This window comes from Heloderma suspectum, chromosome 4 (assembly GCF_057233095.1).
Source record: "Heloderma suspectum isolate Gila_16-S chromosome 4, 16-S_ref, whole genome shotgun sequence".
Classification (NCBI taxonomy): domain Eukaryota; kingdom Metazoa; phylum Chordata; class Lepidosauria; order Squamata; family Helodermatidae; genus Heloderma; species Heloderma suspectum.
Genome location: NC_139461.1, coordinates 38156868 through 38182539, shown reverse-complemented (window position 1 = coordinate 38182539; position 25672 = coordinate 38156868). Strand labels below are relative to the sequence as shown.

Below are 25672 nucleotides of genomic sequence, written 5' to 3'. Positions count from 1 at the left end.
TCTAAAGATCAACACACCATAGGAACCTGGAATGTAAGATCTATGAGCCAGGGCAAATTGGATGTGGTTACTGGGGAGATGTCAAGATTAAATATAGACATTTTGGGTGTCAGTGAACTGAAATGGACTGGAATGGGCACTTCACATCAAATGACCACCAGATCTACCACTGTGGACAAGAGAACCACAGAAGAAATGGAGTAGCCTTCATAGTTAATAATAAAGTGGCTAAAGCAGTGCTTGGATACAATCCAAAAAATGACAGAATGATCTCAGTTCGAATTCAGGGTAAGCCATTTAACAGCACAGTGATCCAAATATACGCCCCAACCACAGATGCTGAAGAAGCAGAAGTAGATCAGTTCTGTGAGGATCTGCAGCACCTACTGGATAGTATGCCAAACAAAGATGTTCTTTTCATTACAGGAGACTGGAATGCTAAGGTGCGTAGTCAAACGACACCTGGAAATACAGGCAAGCATGGTCTGGGAGAACAAAATGAAGCACGACATAGGCTGATAGAATTTTGCCAAGACAACTCACTGTGCATAACAAACACTCTCTTCCAACAACCTAAGAGACGACTTTATACATGGACTTCACCAGACGGTCGACACCGAAATCAGATTGACTACATCCTTTGTAGCCAAAGGTGGCGGACATCTATGCAGTCGGTAAAAACAAGACCTGGAGCTGATGGTAGTTCAGATCATGAACTTCTTAATGCACAATTTAGAATCAGACTAAAGAGAATAGGGAAGACCCACAGATCAGGCAGATATGAGCTCACAAATATTCCTAATGAATATGCAGTGGAGGTGAAGAATAGATTTAAGGGACTACATTTAGTAGATAGGGTCCTGGAAGAACTGTGGACAGCAGTTCGCAACATTGTTCAGGAGGCGGCAACAAAAAATGCCCCAAAGAAAAAGAAAACCAAGAAGGCAAGATAGATGGCTGTCTGCTGAGACACTGGAAGCAGCCCAAGAAAGAAGGAAAGCAAGAAAGCAAAAGGCAACAGTGATAGGGGGAGACATGCCCAATTAAATGCAAAATTCCAGAGGTTAGCCAGAAGACATAAGGAATTATTTTTAAACAAGCAATGCGTGGAAGCGGAAGAAGGTAATAGAATAGGAAGGACAAGAGACCTCTTCCAGAAAATTAGAAACATCGGAGGTAAATTCCAGGCCAAAATGGGTATGATCAAAAACCAAGATGGCAAGGACCTAACAGAAGCAGAAGAGATCAAGGAAAGGTGGCAAGAATATACGGAAGATCTGTATAAGAAGGATAATAATATTGGGGATAGATTTGACGGTGTGGTCAGTGAGCTAGAGCCAGACATCCTGAAGAGTGAGGTTGAATGGGCCTTAAGAAGCATTGCTAATAACAAGGCAGCAGGAGATGACGGTATCCCAGCTGAACTGTTTAAAATCTTGCAAGATGATGCTGTCAAGGTGATGCATGCCACATGCCAGCAAATTTGGAAAACACAAGGATGGCCACCAGATTGGAAAAAATCCACTTATATCTAGGGATGGACGAAAGGGACTTACCTTGTCCCGCAGCTTGCTTCGCGGTGGGGGGGAGGCGCTTTGCTTCTCCCCCCGAAGTTCAGGCGAGGGGGGGAGGCGCCCCGCCTCGCCCGGCCGAAATTCAGGCTGCGGGGGGGAGGCACCCATCCCTCGCCGGCGAAATCCAGGCCGGGGAGGAGTGCCCCGTCTGCTCACTTGAGGGAAGGATATTAAAGGCAAAACTGAAGTACTTTGGCCACATCATGAGAAGACAGGATACCCTGGAGAAGATGCTGATGCTAGGGAAAGTGGAAGGCAAAAGGCAGAGGGGCCGACCAAGGGCAAGATGGATGGATGATTCTTCAGGTTTGGAGGACAGTGAGATGTGACTTCAATGGGGCCTCAGTGTTTTAAGCGCATGTCATATCACCATCAGTATCTGAAACATCACTGATGGTACTGTCTTCACTTACTTCTGGGCCATGACAGACGTTCAGTACTGTGTGCATTGGTAGTGCTATATTAATGGGTTAGAGGATCCTCCAAAGCAGATTTTGGGCATGCGTGGGCAGCTGCTAACATGACAGGGATTGGCTATCCCATGTGTGTGGTTGCTGATTGTCATTGCCAGCTAGGCAAATCTCAAATTTTGTGAGATGAAGAATAAATAGTTACATGTTGACGTTTATTTAAAGTAGCTGTTCATGACTGACAGATTAAACTTTTGGAAGTTAATGTTAAAATACTGTGAAGAATCTACATTAGTCAGTTACGATTTTGAAGATTTCTCTGCAGAGATGGCAGGGGAAGCAGTAGTTCAAGAATGTTTAGGAGCTGATAGTTCCGTCCAGAGCCAATGTTGCCCTTGCAGCACGCTGCGGAGCTTCCGCGGGATGCTATCTCAAACAGCTTTTTATAAAAGGTTGAAAAACCTTTTCCTCTTCCCCATGGAATGTAAGGGGGGGGCAGGAGCAGCTTTGGATCAAGTTTCGGAAGATTAGCTATCTCTGCGTATTAGCAGGGGGGCTGGACTCTGGAGCTAGTCTGCCATAGCTAAATCATCGCTCAAAGCTGTTTTGAACCTCCTATCTAAACAGGAGAAAATAGGGCTGACGTGCTCCATTGTAGTTTATGGATTTAGAAACACCAACAACATTTGAGGAATGGATTAAGATATATCAACAATATTCGAGGACCTGCAAGATTTGTTTGACGAGAAGGATGACTACTTTAAGGCGAAAAAAAGGTTCTCCGTCTACTCCCCACACACCTCCCTTGGCAACGGTTCCGAGAAGCGAAAATACAGAGGAGTTACTTGCTTTGATAAAAACTTTGTCCTTGCAATTTGCAGAACAGGCTAAGAGACTAGATACTATTCAAAATTCCATCACTGCCCTGCAAGGGGCTGTGGATTTAATCAACACTTCTTGGCAAAAAATGGAGGTGAAGATTAACGAGCTGCAAGATTGGGTGGCAGGGAATGAAACAACATCACAAGCTTTTTTCCACAATTTCTCAGTCAGAATTTCTCAATTGAAGGCTTCTGTACACAGGGCAAATGTACGTATCATTGGTATTAAAAATTTATCTACTGATGTAAATTTGTCTACTTTTGTAGATAAGTTCCTGCATGAGATACTCCCTGTGCCATCTGATTATTCATTTGATATTGAGCAGGCATTCCGTGTGTCAAATGCCAAAGGGACTGGTTATATGGTTATAGTCCAATTTGCAAGAATCTCCACAAAACATTATATCCTGCATTTGGCAAGAGAGGGTGGAAACCTTTTTTGGAAACAAGATAAAAGTTATGCTGTTTTCGGATTACACCAAAGAGGTTGCTGATAAAAGAAGGCAATTTACCAAGAAGAAAAATCTGGCAAAACAAATGAACTGGTTGGATCAGACAGCTTCTCTGAACCCAGAACCATGGGGTAAAATGGGTTTTATACCATACATGTTAACAGTGAGGCAGCATGATAGCAGCAAGCGTTAATTAGCATTCATCTACCACTTTCCCATCATAGACTACCAGTGCTTGCTCAGAAGGAAAACAATCCGAACTTTCCCACTATAGACACCTGGTTGCTTTAAAGCAAACAAGCTTCACTTCCCAGGCACATCCTGATAAGGCCATCTAGCTCATTAGTTTGGAATGCACTTGAGGCTGCACTATTGGCCTTTGACTCATCCTGGTAAAACAAGAGGTCTGTTAGGGAAAACAGCAGCCTTCTGAACCTAAGTTAGAGAGCATTATGGGGCATCTAAGCCCCTCTAACACTACTAATAGGTTGGTTCAGGACTGGGGCCTTACATTCCACCCCCCCAGATGATCAAAGGGTGATTAAATCTTCACATCACAATCTCTTCTTACCCAGAGGGCCGGATCTTCTTTGCCCTGCCATTTGATCACCAGGGGGTTGATAACTACTTGAATATATACTTTAAAATGCGACAGCCATATGAGCAAGCACACAAAGCTATAAAGCTGCCAATAACAGTCAGAATTATTGCAACCACTTGCTTCCACCACCACCCCGATTCCAGTCTGAAATTGGGTTGAAGAGGGACTCCCCTTCTAGGTGATGTATCTTCTCACTTTGTGCATACAAAACCCGTATACTGTAATTTATCACACTTTGCTTGACAGGCAGCGTTCCTGCTGCAGCATGGCACAAACACCGCCCTGGGCTGCTGTAATCATGTCTAAGGCCAGGTGGTTCTGCAAAACAGCAGTTCTCATGCTTGTCATCTCTATCCCAATGGCTTCTAGCGCCTCAGCAGTGTTGTTCAATACCGTTTCCATTGTCCTTCCAAAAATGTTAACTTTGTACATTATTGTGGTTACTCCACCCCCAGGGAATAAGCTCCAGTCATAATCAGCTGAACTGAAGATGTCTCATTGCCATCTCACCTTCCAAGCCCTGTAATTACCTATTGCAGGGCTCTTCAGGGTATTCACAAACCTATAGGGACCCCACAGCAGTCCCAGGGAGCATCTTCCAATCCACCCTGGGGTCAACCATGGCCACGCTTTTTCTCCACAGATCCAATAACTACCATTAGGGGTGGCCCAGTTAATGCCAGGGCACTCTTTCCAATTTGTGGACACCCATCCTTGGGCATTGTCACCAGGGCATGCATGTTTGGTCTGGCACCCCCTACTGAACCCCACTTGTAATTGAAAGTGTGGTGCTTCTCTGTTGTGTCTTGCTTGTTCCCAACACACTAATGGCTGTGGTGGGGCATACACCTTTAAGGGGGTAAGCCATCGTATCCCATCGTGTAATTGCTCAAACCCCTCTCTGATCCTCATGGATTTGTTTGCCCTCTGTGTGTTAACTCTGAAGGCTCTGTCCCGGGTGGCACTGACATCAAACCATTGAGAACCACACTCGGTGTCATTTGAAGTTGCAACTGACAGTAATGACGTTTGCAGGTATCACATAGTATTAAGAAATCATAAAATGTACACAACAAACTTTCATTGAAATCTAACACCATGACTGGAAAACACTTCTTGCATAGTGAGACATGGTGGAGCAGATCTAGCAATAATACTGCTCCTCCAGGCTGCATGGTCAGGGCCCATCAAGATCAAGGGAAGGGCATACTCACACATGCAAAGAGTTCTAGGCCACCGCTTTTGCATCGGCAACTCCACGCTGCATGAGTTCTGGCAGAGGGAAGTCCAAAAGTTGTAGATTAAACTCAGCCTGCCATACACTGAGCTGACTACAAACACAGACACACAATTCACAGCAATGAAAGTCCAAGTCTATGAAAAGCCTCACAGTACTTTCCATGGCAAGTATTTAACAGTTCAGAGTTCCAGTCCATGTGCAGAGTGTCTCTCAAAAGCCTAGACGATGATGGATTCAAACATAGAAGGCTTTGGACAATGAAGATGAGATGTTTTCCAGCAAAGGCTCCCTGCCTTTCCATCAGTTACAAGGGCTTTTAGCCATTTAGCAAGGCTTCTGTCTAAACAGAGTGGCACTGCGCAGCCAGCTCCCCAGCAGTGACACTTCAACCTGGGCGACTCTTCTGGAAATCTCACTCTGCCTCTGTCAGGTTGTCAGAGACAGCTTCCAGCCTCCCTGCCTTCCAAGGCTAGACCAGCAGCGGACAGGGAGTTGGGTGACTCCTTCTGGCTCCGCTCTGAGAACAATGACAGAGACAAGCTCACAAAGACTTTGACATTCTAAAAACTGAATAGGCCCAAAGTCTTCCAGGCTACTTCTAATCAAATCTTGGCAATAACTTACAAGGCCTACTGCAGTACTGATGCTGGGCCTTGACATTATTTTTGCTCTCAAGAAACTCTTTACTCTAAAAATTTACTCCCCTCCCCTCAAATGTTCTCGGCTTAATTGCTCAGAGATTGCTGAGGGGAAGCGACTGTCTAACTAGAGAGCTTGTAAACACATTGCCAGTGTTTCTGAGCTTTCAATGGGTCTACTTGGAGATCTAAATTTAACCTATTTTAAACACATTAAAAACAACAAAACTATCTCTTTTGCAAGGAGAAAAGATGAACTTGACATCGGCTGTCATTCTTAAAGCTGTTCACGTGGCTCTACACACTATAATATTGGCTATGATCCCCTCCCCTTTGCAAAAGTAAACTTACAGCTACAGGGCAGTTTTGAACTGCACCGCTCTTAACAGCAAAGGAACAACAATTGTACTTTTAAATGCTTCTCAAACGAGAACTAAAGAAACGGAGGCGTGAGTGAGGGGGAAAACACTTGGGGCTATATATCACCAGTTAGGCTAGCCAGGGATTCACAACATGACACACACACCCTTCTTCTCCCTCAACCTGGCACACAGAAGCAAAGTGGTGAAACTCAGGACGCCGAAGGGATATGGGGGTCACTTTATACTTGCATTCTTTACACAGCCATCAATCTTCTTTGGGAGGCGGGTGGGGTGATTTGCAGGACTTGAAAGTAGAGTTTCACAGTTTGTTTGCATTTGTAAGTCCCAGGTTCAAAACAAGACACAATGAGGTACAGGGCAACCAAATCTTTAGTTTGTCAGGGGTGACAAATGACTCAGGTCAGCTTTTTTTCCACTGGGGCCTCAAACAGGAAAACAGTCTTAGTTTGCAACTGTAACATCACTTACAGTGCCAGCCAGCCAGCTATGCAGGTCTCACTGTTTTTGGAGACAGCTACTACGATATCTTCTTCTTAATCAGGTTGGGTCTCACAGCTTGCACAGTTTGTTTGCATCTTGCAGGAGCATGGTAGTAGCGCGTTTTTGGCCTGGTCAGGAATATGCTGCCAGGTTTCTCAATCTCTTCAGCGCACATGCTCAGGCAGTCCAACACTAGACGCCCAAATCAGTGAGATTCCTTTTATTGGAGGGAACCCCATGGCAAAAGCTTAATGGTTACACTCTTCAGAAATCATATAGCTGATGGTCAGTAGCTACAGGCTCTATGAAATTCTAAAACAGTTCAAAGCTAAACACTGTTACCTTGACAGAGATCTTAAAAGTGGTCTCTTCGCTTCATTCTGCCTTGGGACCATCCTCTGGCACACTTTCTGCTCTAAGAGGGGTCTAGCCTGTGACCTGGGGGCTGTTTCTTCACCTTCATTTTGTTTCTTGGCCTCATCTCCTGGGTCTTCATCTTCAGTTTTCACTTCTTAGGGGTTTCATCCCAATCGGGTGAGGTGATGACGTTGCACACCTTGGAACGCTGTGGGCATTTCTTCTGAGCTCGGTGTGTCAGTTTAACGCCTGCTCCTTCAGCCTCACGCTCCCATGCCGCGTTAGAGACTAGGCTGTCTTGCAACATTTCTTTAGTTAACAGCCTTAAATCTTGCTCTTTTCCCAGCTTGTCCTTGAGCTTTTCTGCTGTTTTCTCTCTCTGTTCTAACACTTTCTGCCCGACAGTTTGCAATGCTGTCAGCACAAGCCATGCCAGAGTTCCTGCACTCTGCACCTCCTTAGCTGACCACTTTTCCAGCTGCAGAGATTCCAATGCAATTTCCAGAGACACTGGCATGCAGTCCTTCTCGGCCTCTGGGCATGCTCCCGGTTAGTGGTGTATGAAACCCAGCTTACCTGGCTCTGCTGGGTTCTGCAGGTGGGGGGAGGCGATCTGTTCCTACCCCCGGAATCCTCGACGGGGGGGAGGCAATCTGTGCCTCCCCCCCGGAATCCTGCCCAACTGCCTCTCTGCTCTGCGGCCAGGCCGTGGAGCCGCTGGCTGGGCCAACCCACAGCGGGGCCTCCAGCCGCTGCCGGGCTGGTGCGGACGCAAATGGCGTCCGGTGTAGGGGACGCCATTTGCGTCCCTACACCGGCCCGTGATAGGCTGCGTAAATATTTTCGTAGCCTAGCACGGCTAAAGCAGGGATGCATATGGCATCCCCTACGCCATTTGCATTCCCGCTTTAGCCGTGATAGGCTACGTAAATATTTATGTAGCCTATCACGGCAAAAAAAAAAAGGGAACGCAAATGGCGTTCCTGCATTAGCTGTGATAGGCTACGTAAGTATTTACGTAGCCTATCACGGCTATATGGATGAAGCAAATGGTGGCCGCAGACGTGGCCGCCATTCGCAATGCAGCGCGGACGGCAGCAGGTAGGTGCCCCATTCTGGTCCCATTTCGCGGGGCGGGGGGTCTTCGTTCTGCCACGGATTTCGGGGGGGCCGAATGCACTATCATTCGGCCTCACCGCGATCCGTGGCGAAATTCTCCGCCATGCCTACTCCCGGTCCGCTCAGGACCACTGATGGCTTTGTGATGTTTGTTCCAACTGTGGCCAGCCCGGGAGTCGGTTAACACGCCAACACCCACATTTGCAGCCGGACCCCACAGCTCCAACTGTGGACAGTCCGGGAGTTGGTTTAACACGCTGACAACCTCATCCTCCTTCCCTTGGAATCTGAACATAGCAGTATTCTTGGCACCCTGCTCGCTGCTCCAGTTGTATTGCCCCTGTAGCGGGCTGCGAATTCCTAATTTAGAGGTGCCAAGATAGTGATAAATCAGATCACACTGAGCCAGTGTGGTGTAGTGGCAAGAGTGTTGGACTAGGAGCTGGGAGATCCGGGTTCTAGTCCCCACTCGGCCATGGAAGCTCACTGGGTGACTTTGGGCCAGTCACAGACTCTCAGCCCAACCCACCTCACAGGGTTGTTGTTGTGAGGATAAAATGGAGAGGAGGAGGATAATGTAAGCCGCCTTGGGTTCCTTGAAAGAGGAAAAAAGGCGGGGTATAAATGAAATAAATAAATAAATAAATCCAGGTTTACTTACAAGGAGTACTTTATTGAGTACAATCAGCACACAGGCGTACCCAATGGTTGGATCAGACAGCTTCTCTGAACCCAGAGCCATGGGGTAAAATGGGTTTTATACCATACATGCCAGCAGTGAGGCAGCATGACAACAGCAAGTGTTAATTAGCATCCGTCTACAGCTTTCCCATCATAGGCTAGCAGTGCTTGTTCAGAAGGCAACTTCCACAGCACAGACACCTGCAGCTCAGCCTAAACATAGCTTCATTTCCCAGGCATATCTTGATAAGGCACTCCACTCGTTAGTATGGAATGTGCTTGAGGCTGCCTCATTACTCTTTGACTCATCCTGGTAAATCAAGAAGCCTGTTAGGGAAAACAAAACAGCAGCCTTCTGAACCAAAGTCAGAGAGCATTATGGGGCATCTAAGCCCCTCTAAAACTACGAATAGCTTGGTTCAGGCCTGGGGCCTTACGTAAGGCCACCTGGAGGCTAATTTCATGTTGTACATGAATGTATGTTGCACCTTTGACACCTTTTGTTGTTTTTAAAGAAAAGTCACTTTGGGGGAGGTGAAATTTAGAGAACAGAAACTACAGGGAAAGTGGGGGTGCTTAATCCTTGGGGGATGGTTGTACCTGTTAACATGTAGCGTGTAGATTGCCCTTTAGTCTATTCATGATGTGATATTTAAAACGAGGCATTCTGGCTCTCAGCTCACTATGCCTTAGTCAATACACCTCTGCGATCTGGGACATACCAAGTTTTATGCATGATGATACATAAATACCCCGTTCTTAAAGATTTGTTTTCATCAATTGTGAATGAGGATTTGATTTGTATTTCTTGGAAGTCAATAACGTAATGAAATTATTTCAAAACTGTGAAGCTATGTTGATAACTTTGAAGAGAGGCATGAAGCAGGAAAGGAGATAAGTATGTATTTTCAAGCTTTTCTGAGCATTTCTTTGGCTTATATTTTCATTTTTCAAAAAGTGTTTTATACTTATTTGAAAAGCATAAAAGAGAGAGGGAGAGAGAGAGAGAGAGAGAGAACAAGCAGCATTTTGCTATTATAAGGTGGGAACTATTATAAAGAAAGAGTCAACTGCAGGTAAATACTGGCCTAAAATCATAAAACTTACAATACTATGGATACTTGTATTATTGGTGAATGCTTATATTGTTAATTTTCTTTTACCTAAGTGGCTCCATGTTACAAATTAAGTATATATTAAGCCTATGTTCTTTGACTTTGTATATAAAATAAAAACTTTCAGAATAGCATTGATTTTCTATAAATAATACTGATGTCAGAGTTGTTGTTGTTCAGTCGTTCAGTCGTGTCCGACTCTTCGTGACCCCATGGACCATAGCACGCCAGGCCTTCCTGTCCTGCGCTCTCTCCCGGAGCGTGCTCAAGTTCATATTCATTGCATCCGTGATGCTATCTAGCCATCTCATCCTCTGCCGTCCCCTTCTCCTTTTGCCTTCAGTCTTTCCCAGCATCAGGGTCTTTTCCAGGGAGTTTTCTCTTCGCATTAGGTGGCCAAAATATTGGAGCTTCAGCTTCATTATCTGTCCTTGCAATGAGCACTCAGGGTTGATTTCCTTTAGGATGGACTGATTTGACCTCCTTGCAGTCCAGGGGACTCGTAAGAGTCTTCTCCAGCACCACAGTTCGAAAGCATCAATTCTTCGGCGCTCAGCCTTCCTTATAGTCCAGCTCTCACAGCCATACATTACTACTGGGAAAACCATAGCTTTGATTAGACGGACCTTTGTCGGCAAGGTGATGTCTCTGCTTCTTACTTTGCTGTCTAGGTTGGCCATAGCTTTCCTCCCAAGGAGCAAGCGTCTTTTAATTTCATGGCTACAGTCACTGTCTGCGGTGATCTTGGAGCCCAAGAAAGTAAAATCTGTCACTGCTTCCATTTCTTCCCCTTCTATATGCCAGGAAGTGATGGGGCCAGATGCCATGATCTTCGTTTTTTTAATGTTGAGTTTCAAACCAGCTTTTGCGCTCTCCTCTTTCACCCTCAACAAGAGGCTCTTGAGATCCTCTTTGCTTTCTGCCATTAGGGTGGTATCATCTGCATATCGGAGGTTGTTGATAATTCTCCCAGCAATCTTAATTCCGACCTCTGATTCATCCAACCCGGCATTTCTCATGATGTACTCTGCATATAAGTTAAATAAGCAGGGTGACAATATGCAGCCTTGTCGTACTCCTTTCCCAATTTTGAACCAATCGGTTGTTCCATCTCTGGTTCTGACTGTTGCTTCTTGACCCTCGTACAGGTTTCTCAGGAGACAGGTAAGGTGGTCTGGTACTCCCATCACTTTAAGAATTTGCCACAGTTTGTTGTGATCCACACAATCAAAGGCTTTAGCGTAGTCAATGAAGCAGAAATAGACGTTTTTCTGGAATTCTCTTTTTTTCTCCATGATGCAGCGAATGTTGGCGATTTGCTCTCTAGTTCCTCTGCCTCTTCGAAACCCAGCTTGTACTTCCGGTAGTTCTCGGTTCACATACTGCTGAAGCCTAGCTTGTAGGATTTTGAGCATCACCTTGCTGGCATGTGAAATGAGCGCAATTGTGCGGTAGTTTGAACACTCTTTGGCGTTGCCCTTCTTTGGAATTGGAATGTAAACTGACCTTTTCCAGTCTTGTGGCCACTGTTGAGTGTTCCAGATTTGTTGGCATATTGAATGCAGCACTTTAACAGCATCATCTTTTAGGATTTTAAATAGCTCGGCTGGAATACTGTCATCTCCGCTAGCTTTGTTGTTACTAATGCTTCCTAAGGCCCACTTGACTTCACTCTCTAGGATGTCCGGCTCAAGTTCAGTGACCGCACTATCATGGCTATCAGGGACATTCAGATCTTTCCTGTATAGTTCTTCTGTGTATTCTTGCCACCTCTTCTTAATCTCATCTGCTTCTGTTAGGTCCCTGCCTTCTTTGTCCTTTATCATGCCCGTCTTTGCACAAAACGTTCCCTTGAGATCTCCAATTTTCTTGAAGAGATCTCTAGTCTTTCCCATTCTGTTGTTTTCCTCGATTTCTTTGCATTGTTCATTTAAGAAGGCCTTCTTGTCTCTCCTTGCTATTCTCTGGAACTCTGCATTCAGTTGCGTATATCTTCCCCTTTCTCCCTTGCTTTTCGCTTCCCTTCTTTCGTGAGCTACTTGTAAAGCCTCATCAGACAGCCACTTTGCTTTCTTGCATTTCTTTTTCTTTGGGATGGATTTCGTTGCTGCCTCCTGAACAATGTTACGGACCTCCGTCCATAGTTCCTCAGGCACTCTGTCTATTAGGTCTAATCCCTGAAATCTATTCCTCACCTCCACTGTATATTCATCAGGGATATGATTTAGGTCATACCTGAATGGTTTAGTGGTTTTCCCAACGTTCTTCAATTTAAGCCGAAATCTTGCAAGAAGCAGCTCATGATCTGAGCCACAGTCAGCTCCAGGTCTTGTTTTTACTGACTGTATGGAGCTTCTCCATCTTTGGCTGCAAAGGACATAATCAATCTGATTTCGATATTGACCATCTGGTGACGTCCATGTGTAGAGTCGCCTCTTGTGCTGTTGGAAAAGAGTGTTTGCTATGATCAGCATGTTCTCTTGGCAAAACTCTATTAGCTTTTGTCCTGCTTCATTTTGTACACCAAGGCCATGCCTGCCTGTTATCCCGGTGATTTCTTGACTTCCTACTTTAGCATTCCAATCCCCTATGATGAAGAGGACATCTTTTTTTGGTGTTAGTTCTAGAAGGTGTTGTAGGTCTTCATAGAACCGATCAACCTCAGCTTCTTCGGCCTCAGTGGTTGGGGCATAGACTTGAATTACTGTGATGTTGAATGGTTTGCCTTGGATTCGTACTGAGATCATTCTATCATTTTTAAGATTGTATCCCAATACTGCTTTTCCCACCCTTTTGTTGACTATGAGTGCTACTCCATTTCTTCTAAGGGATTCTTGCCCACAATAGTAGATATGATGGTCACCTGAATTAAATTCGCCCATGCCTGTCCATTTTAGTTCGCTGATTCCCAAGATGTCGATGTTCAATCTTGCCATCTTATGTTTGACCACCTCCAGCTTACCTTGATTCATTGATCTGACATTCCAGGTTCCTAAACAATATTGTTCTTTACAGCATCGGATTTTCTTTTCACCACCAGACACATCCACAGCTGAGTGTCCTTTCGGCTTTGGCCCAGCCGCTTCACTCTTTCTGGCGCTACTTGGAAATACCCTCTGCTCTTCCCCAGTAGCATATTGGACACCTTCCGACCTGAGGGGCTCATCTTCCGGCGTCATCTCTTTTAGCCTTGTGATAGGTTCCATGGGGTTTTCTTGGCAAGAATACTGGAGTGGGTTGCCATTTCCTTCTCCAGTGGACCACATTTTGTCAGAACTCTCTGCCATGACCTGTCCGTCTTGGGTGGCCCTGCACGGCATAGCTTATGGCTTCACTGAGTTACGCAAGCCCCTTCGCCACAACAAGGCAGTGATCCATGAAGGGGATGTCAGAGTATTCTCTTGCAATTTCTTTCTCCTTTTCTGAAATATGCTCTATAGTTAAGTATGGCTTAGATCTTAAGATAAGTGAAATTACAGTGCGAGTCTACACACGTCTGCTAAGAAGTAGACATATTGGATGACAACCAGTGTCACACAAGCAGACCTACAAGTAGGTAATGGAAATTTCCCTTCCTCTCCTCCCCCCTGCAGCCCCCATACCCCCCAATCTCCTCCATTGGGTCCCCCAACCCTCTGGAGCAGATATTTGTAGCACAGGGGGGCTCCATAGGGGATGAATCCATTCTGCCGGGTGTGTCTGTTCTGCTGGCGAACAAACACAGTTGGAGCCAACCCACTGAGTTCAATGGAATTTGATCCTAGGTAAATGTGTATAGCAGGGTTGGGCAGAAAGTAAGATATCCAGATGTTAACGGTCCTCAACTCCCAGGATTTCAGACTATTGGCCAAGCTGGGAAGGGCTTCTGGGAGTTGAAATCCAACACATATGGAGATCTACCTTCTGCGAAATTAGATCTCTCTAGGTCTAGAACATCAGAACATTTTCTGATGCAAACTGAAAATTTTCCTATGCAAATGACCCTATGCAGATGAATCTAATTTGCATTTGAAAATTTTCCAATACAAACTAAAACGTTTCCTATACAAATGACCCTATGCAAATGAACTTAATTTGCATTGGAAAAGTTTCTGGAAAACCCACATCACAGGTTTCACACAAGGAAAGTTTCCCATCCCCTCCTCTCTCCTACAGCCACCTGCACCCTCCGAAAACCCTCTCAGGAGGATCCCCCAACTCTCTGGAGAGGCTTTTTGGGAAGTATAGGTGGTTGCATGGAGGAGGAAGGGACAGGAAACTTTCCTTCCCTGACCTTCCTTTTAAGTTACCCTATCTTAGTATGTGTGTTTATCTCTAATTAGTGCAAAAATAATGATGTATATGAACAATACGTGTACTTTGCTTTAGGTTTTTATTGAAACTAAAAATAGTAATATTAAGCTTTTAATATTTTTTAATGTAATACTTTTGAGTGTGCAGATGTTTCTCATATGTTATCTTGTAACCCTTACAATAGCCCATGGTCTATTTTAGGATTATGCAGGGTTGTTTTACCTTCAAATAACCTCCACTGCCCAGGTTCACATGGCACGACAAACCATGGCAACCCCTGGCCTTGCATGTTCATAATGGCAGCTGGCACACACTGTAGTCTTTGCAGGTAAATAAACCTACGGTGGGCTTTGGAGCCATGTGAACTGCCTATCGATAGTGGCTTTCCTAAGGCCACCTAGAGAGTTTTTTGGCAGATTTGAATTGGAGATTTTTTTAATTCAGCCTCAGTCCATTATACTACATCAGGCTATGAGAAAGCCAATACATTTACTGTAATTCAGTCAGTTGAAAACAGTAACTTCTGAATTAGTAGGTAACAGGTACGTTTTAAGTATTGGAAATATTGACAAGATTTTCTCCTTGTTTTTCTTGATTACTTAGAAAGAGAAGCCCATCAATATCCAGAGATCAGAACAGAAGGTTCAACCAACTGGAGGAGAGAGACGACTATACACAGTATGCAACATCAGACAGTGCAATGCCAAGATCACCATCAGATTATACAGACAGACGATCACAACATGGATCTCAGTTATATGAAGAACCTGAACTTGTTGACTACAGGGATTCTAACAGGAGAAGTCGCAGACGTTCGAGGGAATATACTTTAGAGGAAGATGTTCTGCAGAATAGAGAGGAATATGAGAGACAGCGGCGGGAAGAAGAGTACCAAGCACGATACCGAAGTGATCCTAATTTGGCTCGTTATCCTGTCAAACCACAGCCATATGAAGAACAGATGCGTATTCATGCTGAAGTGTCCCGAGCACGTCATGAACGAAGGCACAGTGATGTGTCTTTGGCAAATACTGAATTGGAAGATTCACGGATATCTATGATGAGAATGGAACGGCCATCAAGGCAAAGGTCTGCATCTGAACGCAGAGCTGCCATGGACCAACGTTCATATTCAATGGAAAGAACTCAGGGACCAAGTCCCAATCGGCAGAGGACCACAAATCACAGCCCTCCAACACCTAGGAGGAGTCCAATTCCTTTTGATAGGCCAGATCTGAGGCGAACTGATTCATTAAGAAAACAGCACCATTTGGATCCCAGCTCAGCTGTACGGAAAACAAAACGTGAAAAAATGGAAACCATGTTAAGAAATGATTCACTAAGTTCAGACCAGTCTGAATCAGTTAGGCCTCCACCACCAAAGCCTCATAAAACAAAAAAAGGGGGTAAAATGCGTCAGGTTTCTCTGAGCAGCTCTGAAGAAGAGTTGGCCTCTACTCCAGAATATACCAGCTGTGATGATGTAGAAATTGAAAGTGAAAGTGTTAGTGAGAAAGGTAAGACTTTTTTCTCATTTGCCTTAATGATTGTAGCCAAAATATAATGCATCATTTTTTATGACAAAATTGCTTTATTTTACATTATTTATCTATAAAAACAGAGAAGCAATTAATTACTATGTGTTTCCATCCTAGATGGTGTAATTTTAAAGTGTGTTTTCATCTAATTTCATTGGAGACTTACTGTATAGATGGATTTTGTTCTAATCCTGTAAAAGAGAAAGATCTCTAAATCTGCATGCGGCAAGTATTTGATGGGTTTTTTGTTAGTTTTTACACATATGGTTCCCCTGATCAATATGTTTGGATGAAGTTACAAATTAGTCAGAACTGTAAGAGCTAAACTATACATGACACAGGAGATACCAGCTTAAAAAACAAACAAATCTACCCTGGTATGGAGTGGGTGGAGCTGAACTGAATCAAGACAATGGTGCTGGGTGTGTGTGTTAACCCTTTCCTCCCTGTTATTTTCCTGATTGAAATCACACACACATAAAACACAAGCAGATGCATTAGCCTCACAGTGTGTGCATGGAGGGTGCGTAGGTAGAGAAGAGACAGTGCAGGTATCTGTCTTTTTTTCCTAGTGGGGCTAATAGTAGCTCAAAACCCACCCAGAGAGCTTTGGCTAATGGCAGTATAGAAATTTAATAAATAAATAGCTCCAGGGACGGCAATTTTAATTAGGAAAATGGCATGGGGGAAAGGCTTAAACACTAATTTCAAGACTGATGTCTTGATCTAATTCAGGCCACCCCCCCGGCTGCTTTCAAGTATGAAAAAAATCAGGAATCACAAATCATGTCTAGTTTGACCCTCAGTGATGGTTAAAACAGGAAAACAGTTATAACAAAAATGTTCATGACATGAACATATAGAAGATTTTGCTGTGTTGTTCTTGTGCATTGATTAAAGACAAGGATGTGGCTAATATTAATCGCATGAATTCAAACGAGGGTGATGAACAACTGAACAACAGTGGTTCAGAGTTCTAGTATGCATTCATCTGCACAAGAATATACACACATACACACACGCATACCCCTTTAGCAGAAATGGTAATGTCGTAACTTGTCAGAGCGTTCGTTTGAGTGCTTGACATTCGGATGCTGTGATGTATTTCAACTATTTCAGTGTAAGCAAATAGTGGTGCTAAAGTGAAATGCTACAGTAAACAATTGAAGCTTGCTCTGCCCTTCTTTCCACTGAAAACCCTAAATTTCTCTCTGTTAATAAAATAATGGCCTTGAAACCTCACCCATACCTCTGGAGCTGTTCTGTGGGCTCTTTGTTTCTGATTAATGTACCAAGAGTGTCCACATCTCTCTCTCCCTGCTTGTGAGCTGGGATTCTTCAGCTGTTATAAGGTCCCAAGCAGAGTTCCAGCACTTTGGAGCAAAGATTTTCCTTTAACCAGCAGTGGGACCCTTACACCAAATCCTTTGGATTGTAAGCCTTGGCTGTGTTTCTACCAGTGATTTACTCCAACCTGGCTGCGCAGTGAGGTCTCTGTGTTTCCATGATGTCATGGCCATTCAACACCAGCCCCGCATTTTATCTCTGAAAAACTGCTTCTATTGAGATTGCTTATAGCCTGACTTTTCCAGCTTACCACAGCTTCATTACTGACCTGTTTCCACAATCGCACTGGGTCCAGTATCATAGTCTTGCCCATGGGGCATGTAGCCCAGCTGTGTGTCGCTCTGACCTCAGTGACCCAACCCTTTCCCTCCCTGTTTCCTAGAAGTTTCATTGCCATTTTGGAGCAGGGATGAACTTTTAAAACATCATTGAAAATAAGCACTAGAACACAGCCCATGACCCCAGTCAAGGGGCGTTTTCTCCCATTGTGCTGAATGAGGCTTGCCCTCTCAATGACCACAGAAATAACAGAGAAGCCCCTCAATTGACATGGCACATATCAAAGCCCAATTCCTTAAATGCGATTCAGTGCGATCTCGAGGCTTTGGTCCATTGCCTGAGGGCGTAACTCATTCACAGCTTCCATATAGAGATCCTGTGTATTAAAATGGGGGCTGGTTTCGGTCTCTTTCCCACAACAAACCCATTAGTGTCTCCTCAGAAGTAACTCCCATTGCTGTGGATGAGGCTGAGATTCCCCCTCAATTGAAATGGCACACTATAAAGCCCAATTGCTTAAATGCGTTTAAGTGACCAAGCGAGACTCCAATGAATTGCCTTAGGAAGAAAGTACTTTGCAGCTTCATTATAGCTATCCTGCAGGTTACAATGGGGGCTGGATTCCGTCTTTGTCTTTACTACTCTCTTTCCCACAACAAACCCAGTAGTGTCTCCTCAGAAGTAACTCCCATTGCACTGAATGAGGCTTGCCTTGGAATGCCTACATCAGAATTTACAGAGATTCCCCCTCAATTGAAATGATACACTTCTAAACCCAATTCCTTAAATGCGATTAAGGGCAATTTCAAGGCTTTGGTCCATTGCCTTAGGACGTAATTCATTCACAGCTTCCATATAGAGATCCTGTGCACTAAAATGGGGGCTGGTTTCACTCTCTTTCCCACAACAAACCCATTACTGTCTTGTCAGAAGTAACTCCCATTGTGGTCAATGAGGTTCTCTGGGTTAAAATGGGGGCTAGTTGCCCTCTTTGTGTCCCCCCCCTTTCCCAGCACAAGCATATGTGTGTCTGCTTGGAAGTAACTCCCATTGTGCTCAGTGAGGCTTGCTCCTGAAATGCAGGTGCATCTGGACTTTCAGGGGAAAGGAGAAAGGTGGTGGGGGGGAAGCCCCTCTTCACAGCAAAGCTGATTCCTTTTTAAAAATCCCGTACTCCTCCATTAGCTTCTCCTTCCGTTGTCTTGGAAACACGGCCAAGGAGGCGGGAACACTGATGAGGTAATCAGACCCAACCCAGACTCCACCCATCCTTCAAGAAAATAATTCAATTAGAGCCCAGTGGAAATAGCACAGAGCCCCAGGCTACAGGGGACTTTAAGCACTGTGGAAACTGGAAAAGGAGACCATGCGATTGGGGAAACATTGCAACAAAGTTGCAAACAAAGTGAAGCTGATAGTGTGGAAACATGCCCCTTATGAATGTTTACTTGGGCTTAGGAAGGAAGATTTGCTTCCTTGTAAGTGTTCTTAGGATTGCAACCTTTATCATATAGTCATATTTCTCTGTAGTGCTTTCTAGATCAAATGCATTTGCTGATTATAAAAGAAAAGTTAAGGTCTCAACTTGTACTAAGAGATTATTGTTGTCATCTTTATTATGTGGAAGTTGTCCATTCTTAACCTCTAGTGTAGAGCTGTGAACTACTTTTTCCCCACGCTGTGGTATCACCAGGTCAATTTCCCAAAAGCACACATGCATTTTTTCTTATACACACACTCACAGATATATTTACATCCATCCTTATAGATTTTGGTGGGTGTTCTCTCTCTCTCTCTCCCTCTCTCTCTCTCTCTCTCGCACTTATGGAGTCCCTCTTTCTGATATCCTTTGCATTAGCTCTAGTTTGAGGATCAGAAGTGAAGGACAAGGTGTGGAAGAGACCAAATTTCTAAACTACATGCTCATGACCCTCTATTTCTGAATGTATGGCAGATTGCTATATAGCATGGTACCAAATTTCTTTCTCCATCTCCATAAGTGTCTTAAATCTTGCAGTTGTGGCTTGTGTCTTCTAATGTACACTACTGATTTGTGTTCATTGTCTTTTGCTGAGATATGGTGAGAGTTGGTATTTTTTGTGCATTTCATGGCAGGCCATCTCTGAGCTAAATCTATAAAATCTCAATGTATCTTCCTCTGCTAAGCACAAAGAGTTGTTACCCACATGGCAGTGGAAGTATCATCAGGCTAGAAGATTTAAGTGTTTTAAGTATGCAGTAGCTAATTTTGTGGTTTGTTAAATCGGTCTTATGGCTAGAGCTGTGTCTTTTACCTGTGTGTATCTAAGTGATGGTATATCTATGTTTTAACAGTTGATGTCATACTACAGAGCTGTTGTGCATCAGGTACATGCCAGTGTTTAACCATACTGGGTAATACAGATGGAAATCTGCTATAGATGAGCTTCAGGAAACTGCATGGGATCCAGAGCAGTGTTACTAACTACTCTGTCTTCCCACACCACATGGTGCCTGCTTTACCTCATGGCACTTCCTCCTACTTCAGGACATAGTACTGTAGGGGTTGGGGTACAGACACGGAGTAAAACTTTCTGTGCCAATTGTTATGTTAATGCAACAAGACAAGACATGGTGTTGCCATTAATCTAGCATTTCAAGCAGATATAACATGCAACAACACAATCCTTTAGGAATAGGATGTCAGTCATTACTTTGTTTAGTGCATGTCTTTGTCATCGATCTAGGACAAAAGACTTGAACTTATCTTTGTGCCAGCCTTTCACAAAGTCCGAATATTTTTACTTCTTTATTAATCTCCTTGAACTTTGCAAGGACTATATAACAGTCCCAAACCACTTCAGTCAGATTCTAAAAGAAAAGCAGAATAGTTGCAGAATTATATTTAGGATAGTAGGAAAAAAGGCCCACTTAGAATCTAGGTTTCTACTACCTGTTTCTCCACAATTGATAAAACATAAGTAAATACAGAAATGCAGCTAGCTTTAATTTGAAATAGAATTCAGTAATAATTACTGTAATTTTAACTTTAAGAAAAATATTAGCCTTAGAGCACAATCCTATGCATGTTTAGACAGAAAAAAGTCCTACAACTACCAGCATTCCCCAGCTAGCATGGCTGGCTGGGGAATGCTGGGAATTGTAGGACTTTTTTTCTGTCTAAATATGCATAGGATTGTGCCCTTAAGTTGTTAAATTCTCTTAGGTGTGTGGAAATGGTTTCCTTATCTGAATTGTAATGTGAGACAAAATGTGGTAATCTACTTTAATAAGATCTAGTGTTAAAAAATGGTAATGCTAGGACTCTAAGGCCTGTGAGATAAACCCTTGGTTTTGCATACTTAGGACCAACTTCTCAGTCTTATAACTAAATTGTATTAGATTATAATTCAGGAAATCAAACAAAGCAGACCAAACCTTGATACTTCCTGGATTAGAACAGAACTAGACATTGATTGGGTTCGCACAACATGCTAACCCACACTCAGTGGTCGAGTGTAGGTTGTTGTTGGACTATGAGTTGTTAGCTGAACCATGGGTTAGCATGTTGTCTGAACCCAGGACATTTTCTGCAGGGTGGCTTGTTAACCATGCAGTGTGGCTTATTTTTCTTCAACCAGCCATCTTGAGAACCATGGTTTGTTGGTGTTCAGGGTGGTTAACAATCCCCATAATCTGAAATCTTTGTAACTTTTTTCTAGCGTACTGGGTGGGGTGTGGGCAGCAGTACGGAGTCACAGAGGAGTGCAGGTTTGACTCTGTGCAGGGCCCACATACCCCCTGCCTGTATCTAGGAGTTCCACAAACCTCTGTGGAACTTGTTCCGCAGGTTTGTTACCAGTATTCCATAGATACTAGCAATATACGAATCCCTTACCTGGCTCCATTCAGGGGCATCCACGGTGGTGGGGAGGCACTCCGTCCCTCCCCCCAGAATCCTCCCTGGCCGGCTCCGCTCTGCGGCAACTCTGTGGAGCTGCTGGCCAGGGCCGGCCGCAGCCAGGTTCCAGCTGTGGCTGGGCTGCCGTGGCCGCAAATGGCAGCCGCTATACTGGCCACCATTTGTGTCCCTGCCAAGCCGTGATAGGCTACGTAAGTATTTACGTAGCCTATTACGGCAAAGAGAAGGGGTGTAAATGGCGTAGCGGCCACCATTTGTGTGGCTGCCTTTTGCTGTCATAGGCTACGTAAATACTTACGTAGCGTATTACTGCAAAGCAAAGGGGTGCAAATGGTGTAGCAGCCGCCATTTGCACCCCTGCCCTTTGCCATGATAGCCTACGTAAATACTTACATAGCATATTACGGGGTAAGCGAAGGGGTGCAAATGGTGTAGCGGCTGCCATTTGCGCCCCTGCTCTTTGCTGTGATAGGCTACGTAAGTAGGGATGTACGAAAGTCACTTACCTTTCGTGGATTATGTTGATGGTGGGGGGGGAGGCGTTCCATCCCTCCCCCCAGAATCCTCGCCGGGGAGGGAGGCGACCCGTTCCTCCCCCCTGGAATCCTCCGCGGCTGGCTGTGCTTTGCGGCAGGTCTGTGGAGCAGCCAGCCAGGCCCAGCCAGGCCAGAGCTGTCTGCAGCCGGATTTCCAGCCGCGGAGGGCTCTGGGGGGGGGAGGCGTACGCAAATGGCGGCAGCTACAGCCGCGGCCATTTGCGTTCCTTAGTTTGGGCCGTCTTTGTCTATGTAAATGTTTACGTAGACTAAGACGGCGAAAATAAAGGGAACGCAAATAGCGTAGCAGACGCTATTTGTGTTCCCCTTATTTTCGCCGTCTTAGTCTACGTAAACATTTACATAGACGAAGACGGCCCAAACTAAGGAACGCAAATGGCCGCGGCCGTAGCCGCCGCCATTTGCATATGCTTTTTTTTTTTTTTTTTTACCCAGACGTTTTAGGCTACGTAAAAACTTACGTAGCCTATCACGTCTCTGTAAAAAAAAAATAAAAGAAACCCTGCAAATGGTGGTGACGGCAGCCGGTCGGAAGACCAGCTGCCAAAGCTGCCGCCGGAGCTGCCGCCGCCCGAAAGATACACCCCAGGTAAGTCTCGTCCTGGGGGGGATCCGCGGGGGGTGGCGGGGGGGTGGCAGGCCATTCTGCCACAGATTTCAGGGGGCCGAATGCACTGGCATTCAGCCTCACCGAGACCCGTGGCGGAATTCTCTGCCATCCCTAAACTTAAGTATTTACATACCTATCACAGCAAAAGGCAGCCACGCAAATGGCGGCCTTTACGACGGCCACCATTTGCGGCCGCAGCAGCCCGGCATCGGCCGGAAGAGGAGCCGCATCCACCTCTGCTGTATCCACCGCCGCCGCATCCGCCGCCAGGTAGGCTCCGTCATGGGGGGATTCCATGGGGTGGCTGGGGGGATTGCCCTGTTCTGCCATGGACTCCGGGGGGGGGGGTGGATTCTAAAGAATCCAGCCTCACTGGAGTCCGTGGCGGAATTCTCCAACATCCCTAATAGATATTAGTGTGAAAAAAGGAACCATGCTTCCAATGGATGCCTGACAGAAATGATTGCAGTCTTTCTGACTCACCCAAGCATAATATTAGCTGATTGTCCCACATAGCAGTGTGGTACCCATGGTCCTCTCTCATACATGTTCATATGTTGGCCCCTGACAAAATATGTACTGGTGATTCTCCATATACCCATGTAATTCTGGTTTATTTTCTGTAGGATCTTCACAGTCTCATTCAGGGCCTTGTTTGAAGCAAATATATAAAGGAAGTTGAGGAAAACCCAATAATTATTTTCTCAGGTTTTCTTTTTTCGTTTGTTTTTGAAAATACTTTTTATTTTATTTTTTATTTTTATAAATGAAATAAACAATACCAACAACCTAATCGGTAGGTACAGCTTCCCAATAATACAATATTCTTAAGAGGACACAACAATATCAGAAAGGAGCAAAAAAAAAAAAAGAGAGAAAAAGAGAAAAAAAATTATTTAAAAGGATTAAATTTAAACCCCAGTACACACGGGCTTCAAATTCCATTCACTTAAAAATTATACTTATAACACTGATAAAATTGCAATTCAATATAGCATGATTAATCTTATCATGTCATCAGTCATATAACAAGGAAGCAGGCCTACAATTCATTTCCAATGACCATATAGCCAGTCTCCTCCTCCTCCTCCTCCTCATCATCATCAAGGAGAGAAATTAAAAAGGATAAATAATGATAACAAATCACTAATAAGTTTTATAATGTTATATGATAATAAAGGTTAAAAACAGCCTTACAATAATCGGTAATATATTTTATACTAGATATATAAATGACTGTGCACGTTTCTATGTACCCTCAAACAGTATATTTAGGTACAGTATGTCATATCCATTTTAAAGAAGAAGGTTTTTTTTCCAAAAAAAGGAGAAAGAAAAATAAGAGAAAGCAGACGGATATATACATAAGCAATTAACTCTAGCCTAATCTGAGTCACTCAGACTAGACATAACCAGCTAACAAAACCTGTTTATGAATTCTAGTTCATGGGGCTGTAACAGAGATCTCACTCATTTTTGTGTTTAGCCATGCCTCCGCCATCTCCTGATTCGGGAACTTCTTCATCTGACCTTCAGAAACAATGCACAATGTAGCAGGATATTTTAAGTAATATTGTAAGTTCATTTGTTTTGCCAGATTTTTCGCCTTGATGAATTGTCTTCTTTTCTCAGCAATTTCTTTAATGTAATTTGGAAATAACATAACTTTATCTTGTTTCCAAAAAGGATTTCCACCCCCTCTTGCCAAACACAGGATATAATTTTTTGTGGAGATTCTTGCAAATTGGACTATAATCATATAGGCAGTCCCTTTGGCATTTGGCACATGAAATGCCTGCTCAAGATCAAGTAAATAATCAGATGGCACAGGGAGTATCTCATGCAAAAGCTTATCTACAAAAGTAGACAAGTTTATGTCACTAGGCACATCCTTAATGCCAATTATACGTACATTAGCTCTGCGTGTAAAAGCCTCCAGTTGAGAAATTCTGATGAGCGAGTCATTAAATGCTTGTGACGTAGTTTCATTGGCTGCCACCCTATCTTCCAGCTCGTTAACCTTTGCTTCCATTTTTTTGCCAAGAGTTGTTAATTAAATCCATAACCCCTTGCAGGGTGGTGATGGAATTTTGAATTACATCCAGCCTTTTAGTCTATTCAGCTAATTGCGAAGACAAAGTTTTTATCAGAGTAAATAACTCCCCTATATTTTCAGTTCTTGGCACCTTTGCCAAAGGAGGTACGGGGGGAGTGGGCGGAGATGCATTTCCTTTTTTTGTCCTTGCTGTAGCCATGTTTCTCTTCAAACAGATCTTGCAGGTCCTCAGATACCCTAAAATATTGTTAATATTTCTTAACCCATTCCTCAGATGTTGTTGGTATTTCTTAATCCATAAATTAAATGCAGCATGCCAGCCCTAGTTTCACCTATTTAAGTAGGAGTTTCAAAAGAACTTTTGGCGATGATTAAGCTCTGGAAGGGTAGTCTTGGAATCCAGCCCCCCTGCCGCTTTGCTGAGGTGACTAATTTACCAAGACTTAATCCAGATGCTGCCTTGACTCCCCTTTTCATTCCCAGGGAGAGATGAAAAGGTTTTTCAACCTTTTAAAAAGCTGTTTGAGATAGCCTCCCGCAGAGACTCCACAGGGTGCTACAAGGGTGACATTGGTTCTGACCGGAAATCATTTTCTCAGGTTTTCTCATTGTTGTAACTCTTATAGAAACCCTTGCAGAAGCTTTGGGAAGGAAACTCAAGAACTTTGGGGCCCAGATGGTTTTCTCATCCATCCTTCCAGTAGTTAGAAGAGGGATAGAAAGGGAAAGAAAAATACTCCAGGTGAATGACTGGCTATGAAGGTGGTGCCAGGGTGAGAGATTTGGATTCTGGGACCATGGGCAATACTTCCTGGAAGATGGCCTGTTGGCAAGGGACAAGTTGCACCTCACAAGGGCTAGTAAGAATGTGTTTGGCCACACCATGAAGAACTTCATCAGGAGGGTTTAAAATGAATGTTATGGAGGAGGGCGACGTAACGTTGGGGGTAACAATGGATGAAGGCTCATGCACCACAACGGAGAGAACAGTTCCAATAGCGCCTAATAATAGTCTTCAGAATCATGTAGGAAGAAAGTCAGACTGTAAAGCACATGGTCTTTGATGTCTATACACTAATGCCCAGAGTATGGGAAACAAACAGAACAAACTTGAACTCTTAATACAGGAGGGAAATTATGACTTGATAGGTGTAACTGAA

At 44.1% G+C, this 25672-nt stretch overlaps 1 protein-coding gene across 1 annotated transcript in view; it reads left to right on the top strand.

The window, feature by feature from the left end:
* Positions 1-25672, top strand: part of RIMS2 (regulating synaptic membrane exocytosis 2) — a 616900-nt gene that overhangs the window by 223897 nt on the left and 367331 nt on the right. The window contains exon 6 of the mRNA XM_084848966.1: positions 14828-15741. Within this exon, the coding sequence (XP_084705092.1) occupies positions 14828-15741 (914 nt within the window). The remainder of the gene's footprint in view (positions 1-14827; positions 15742-25672) is intronic.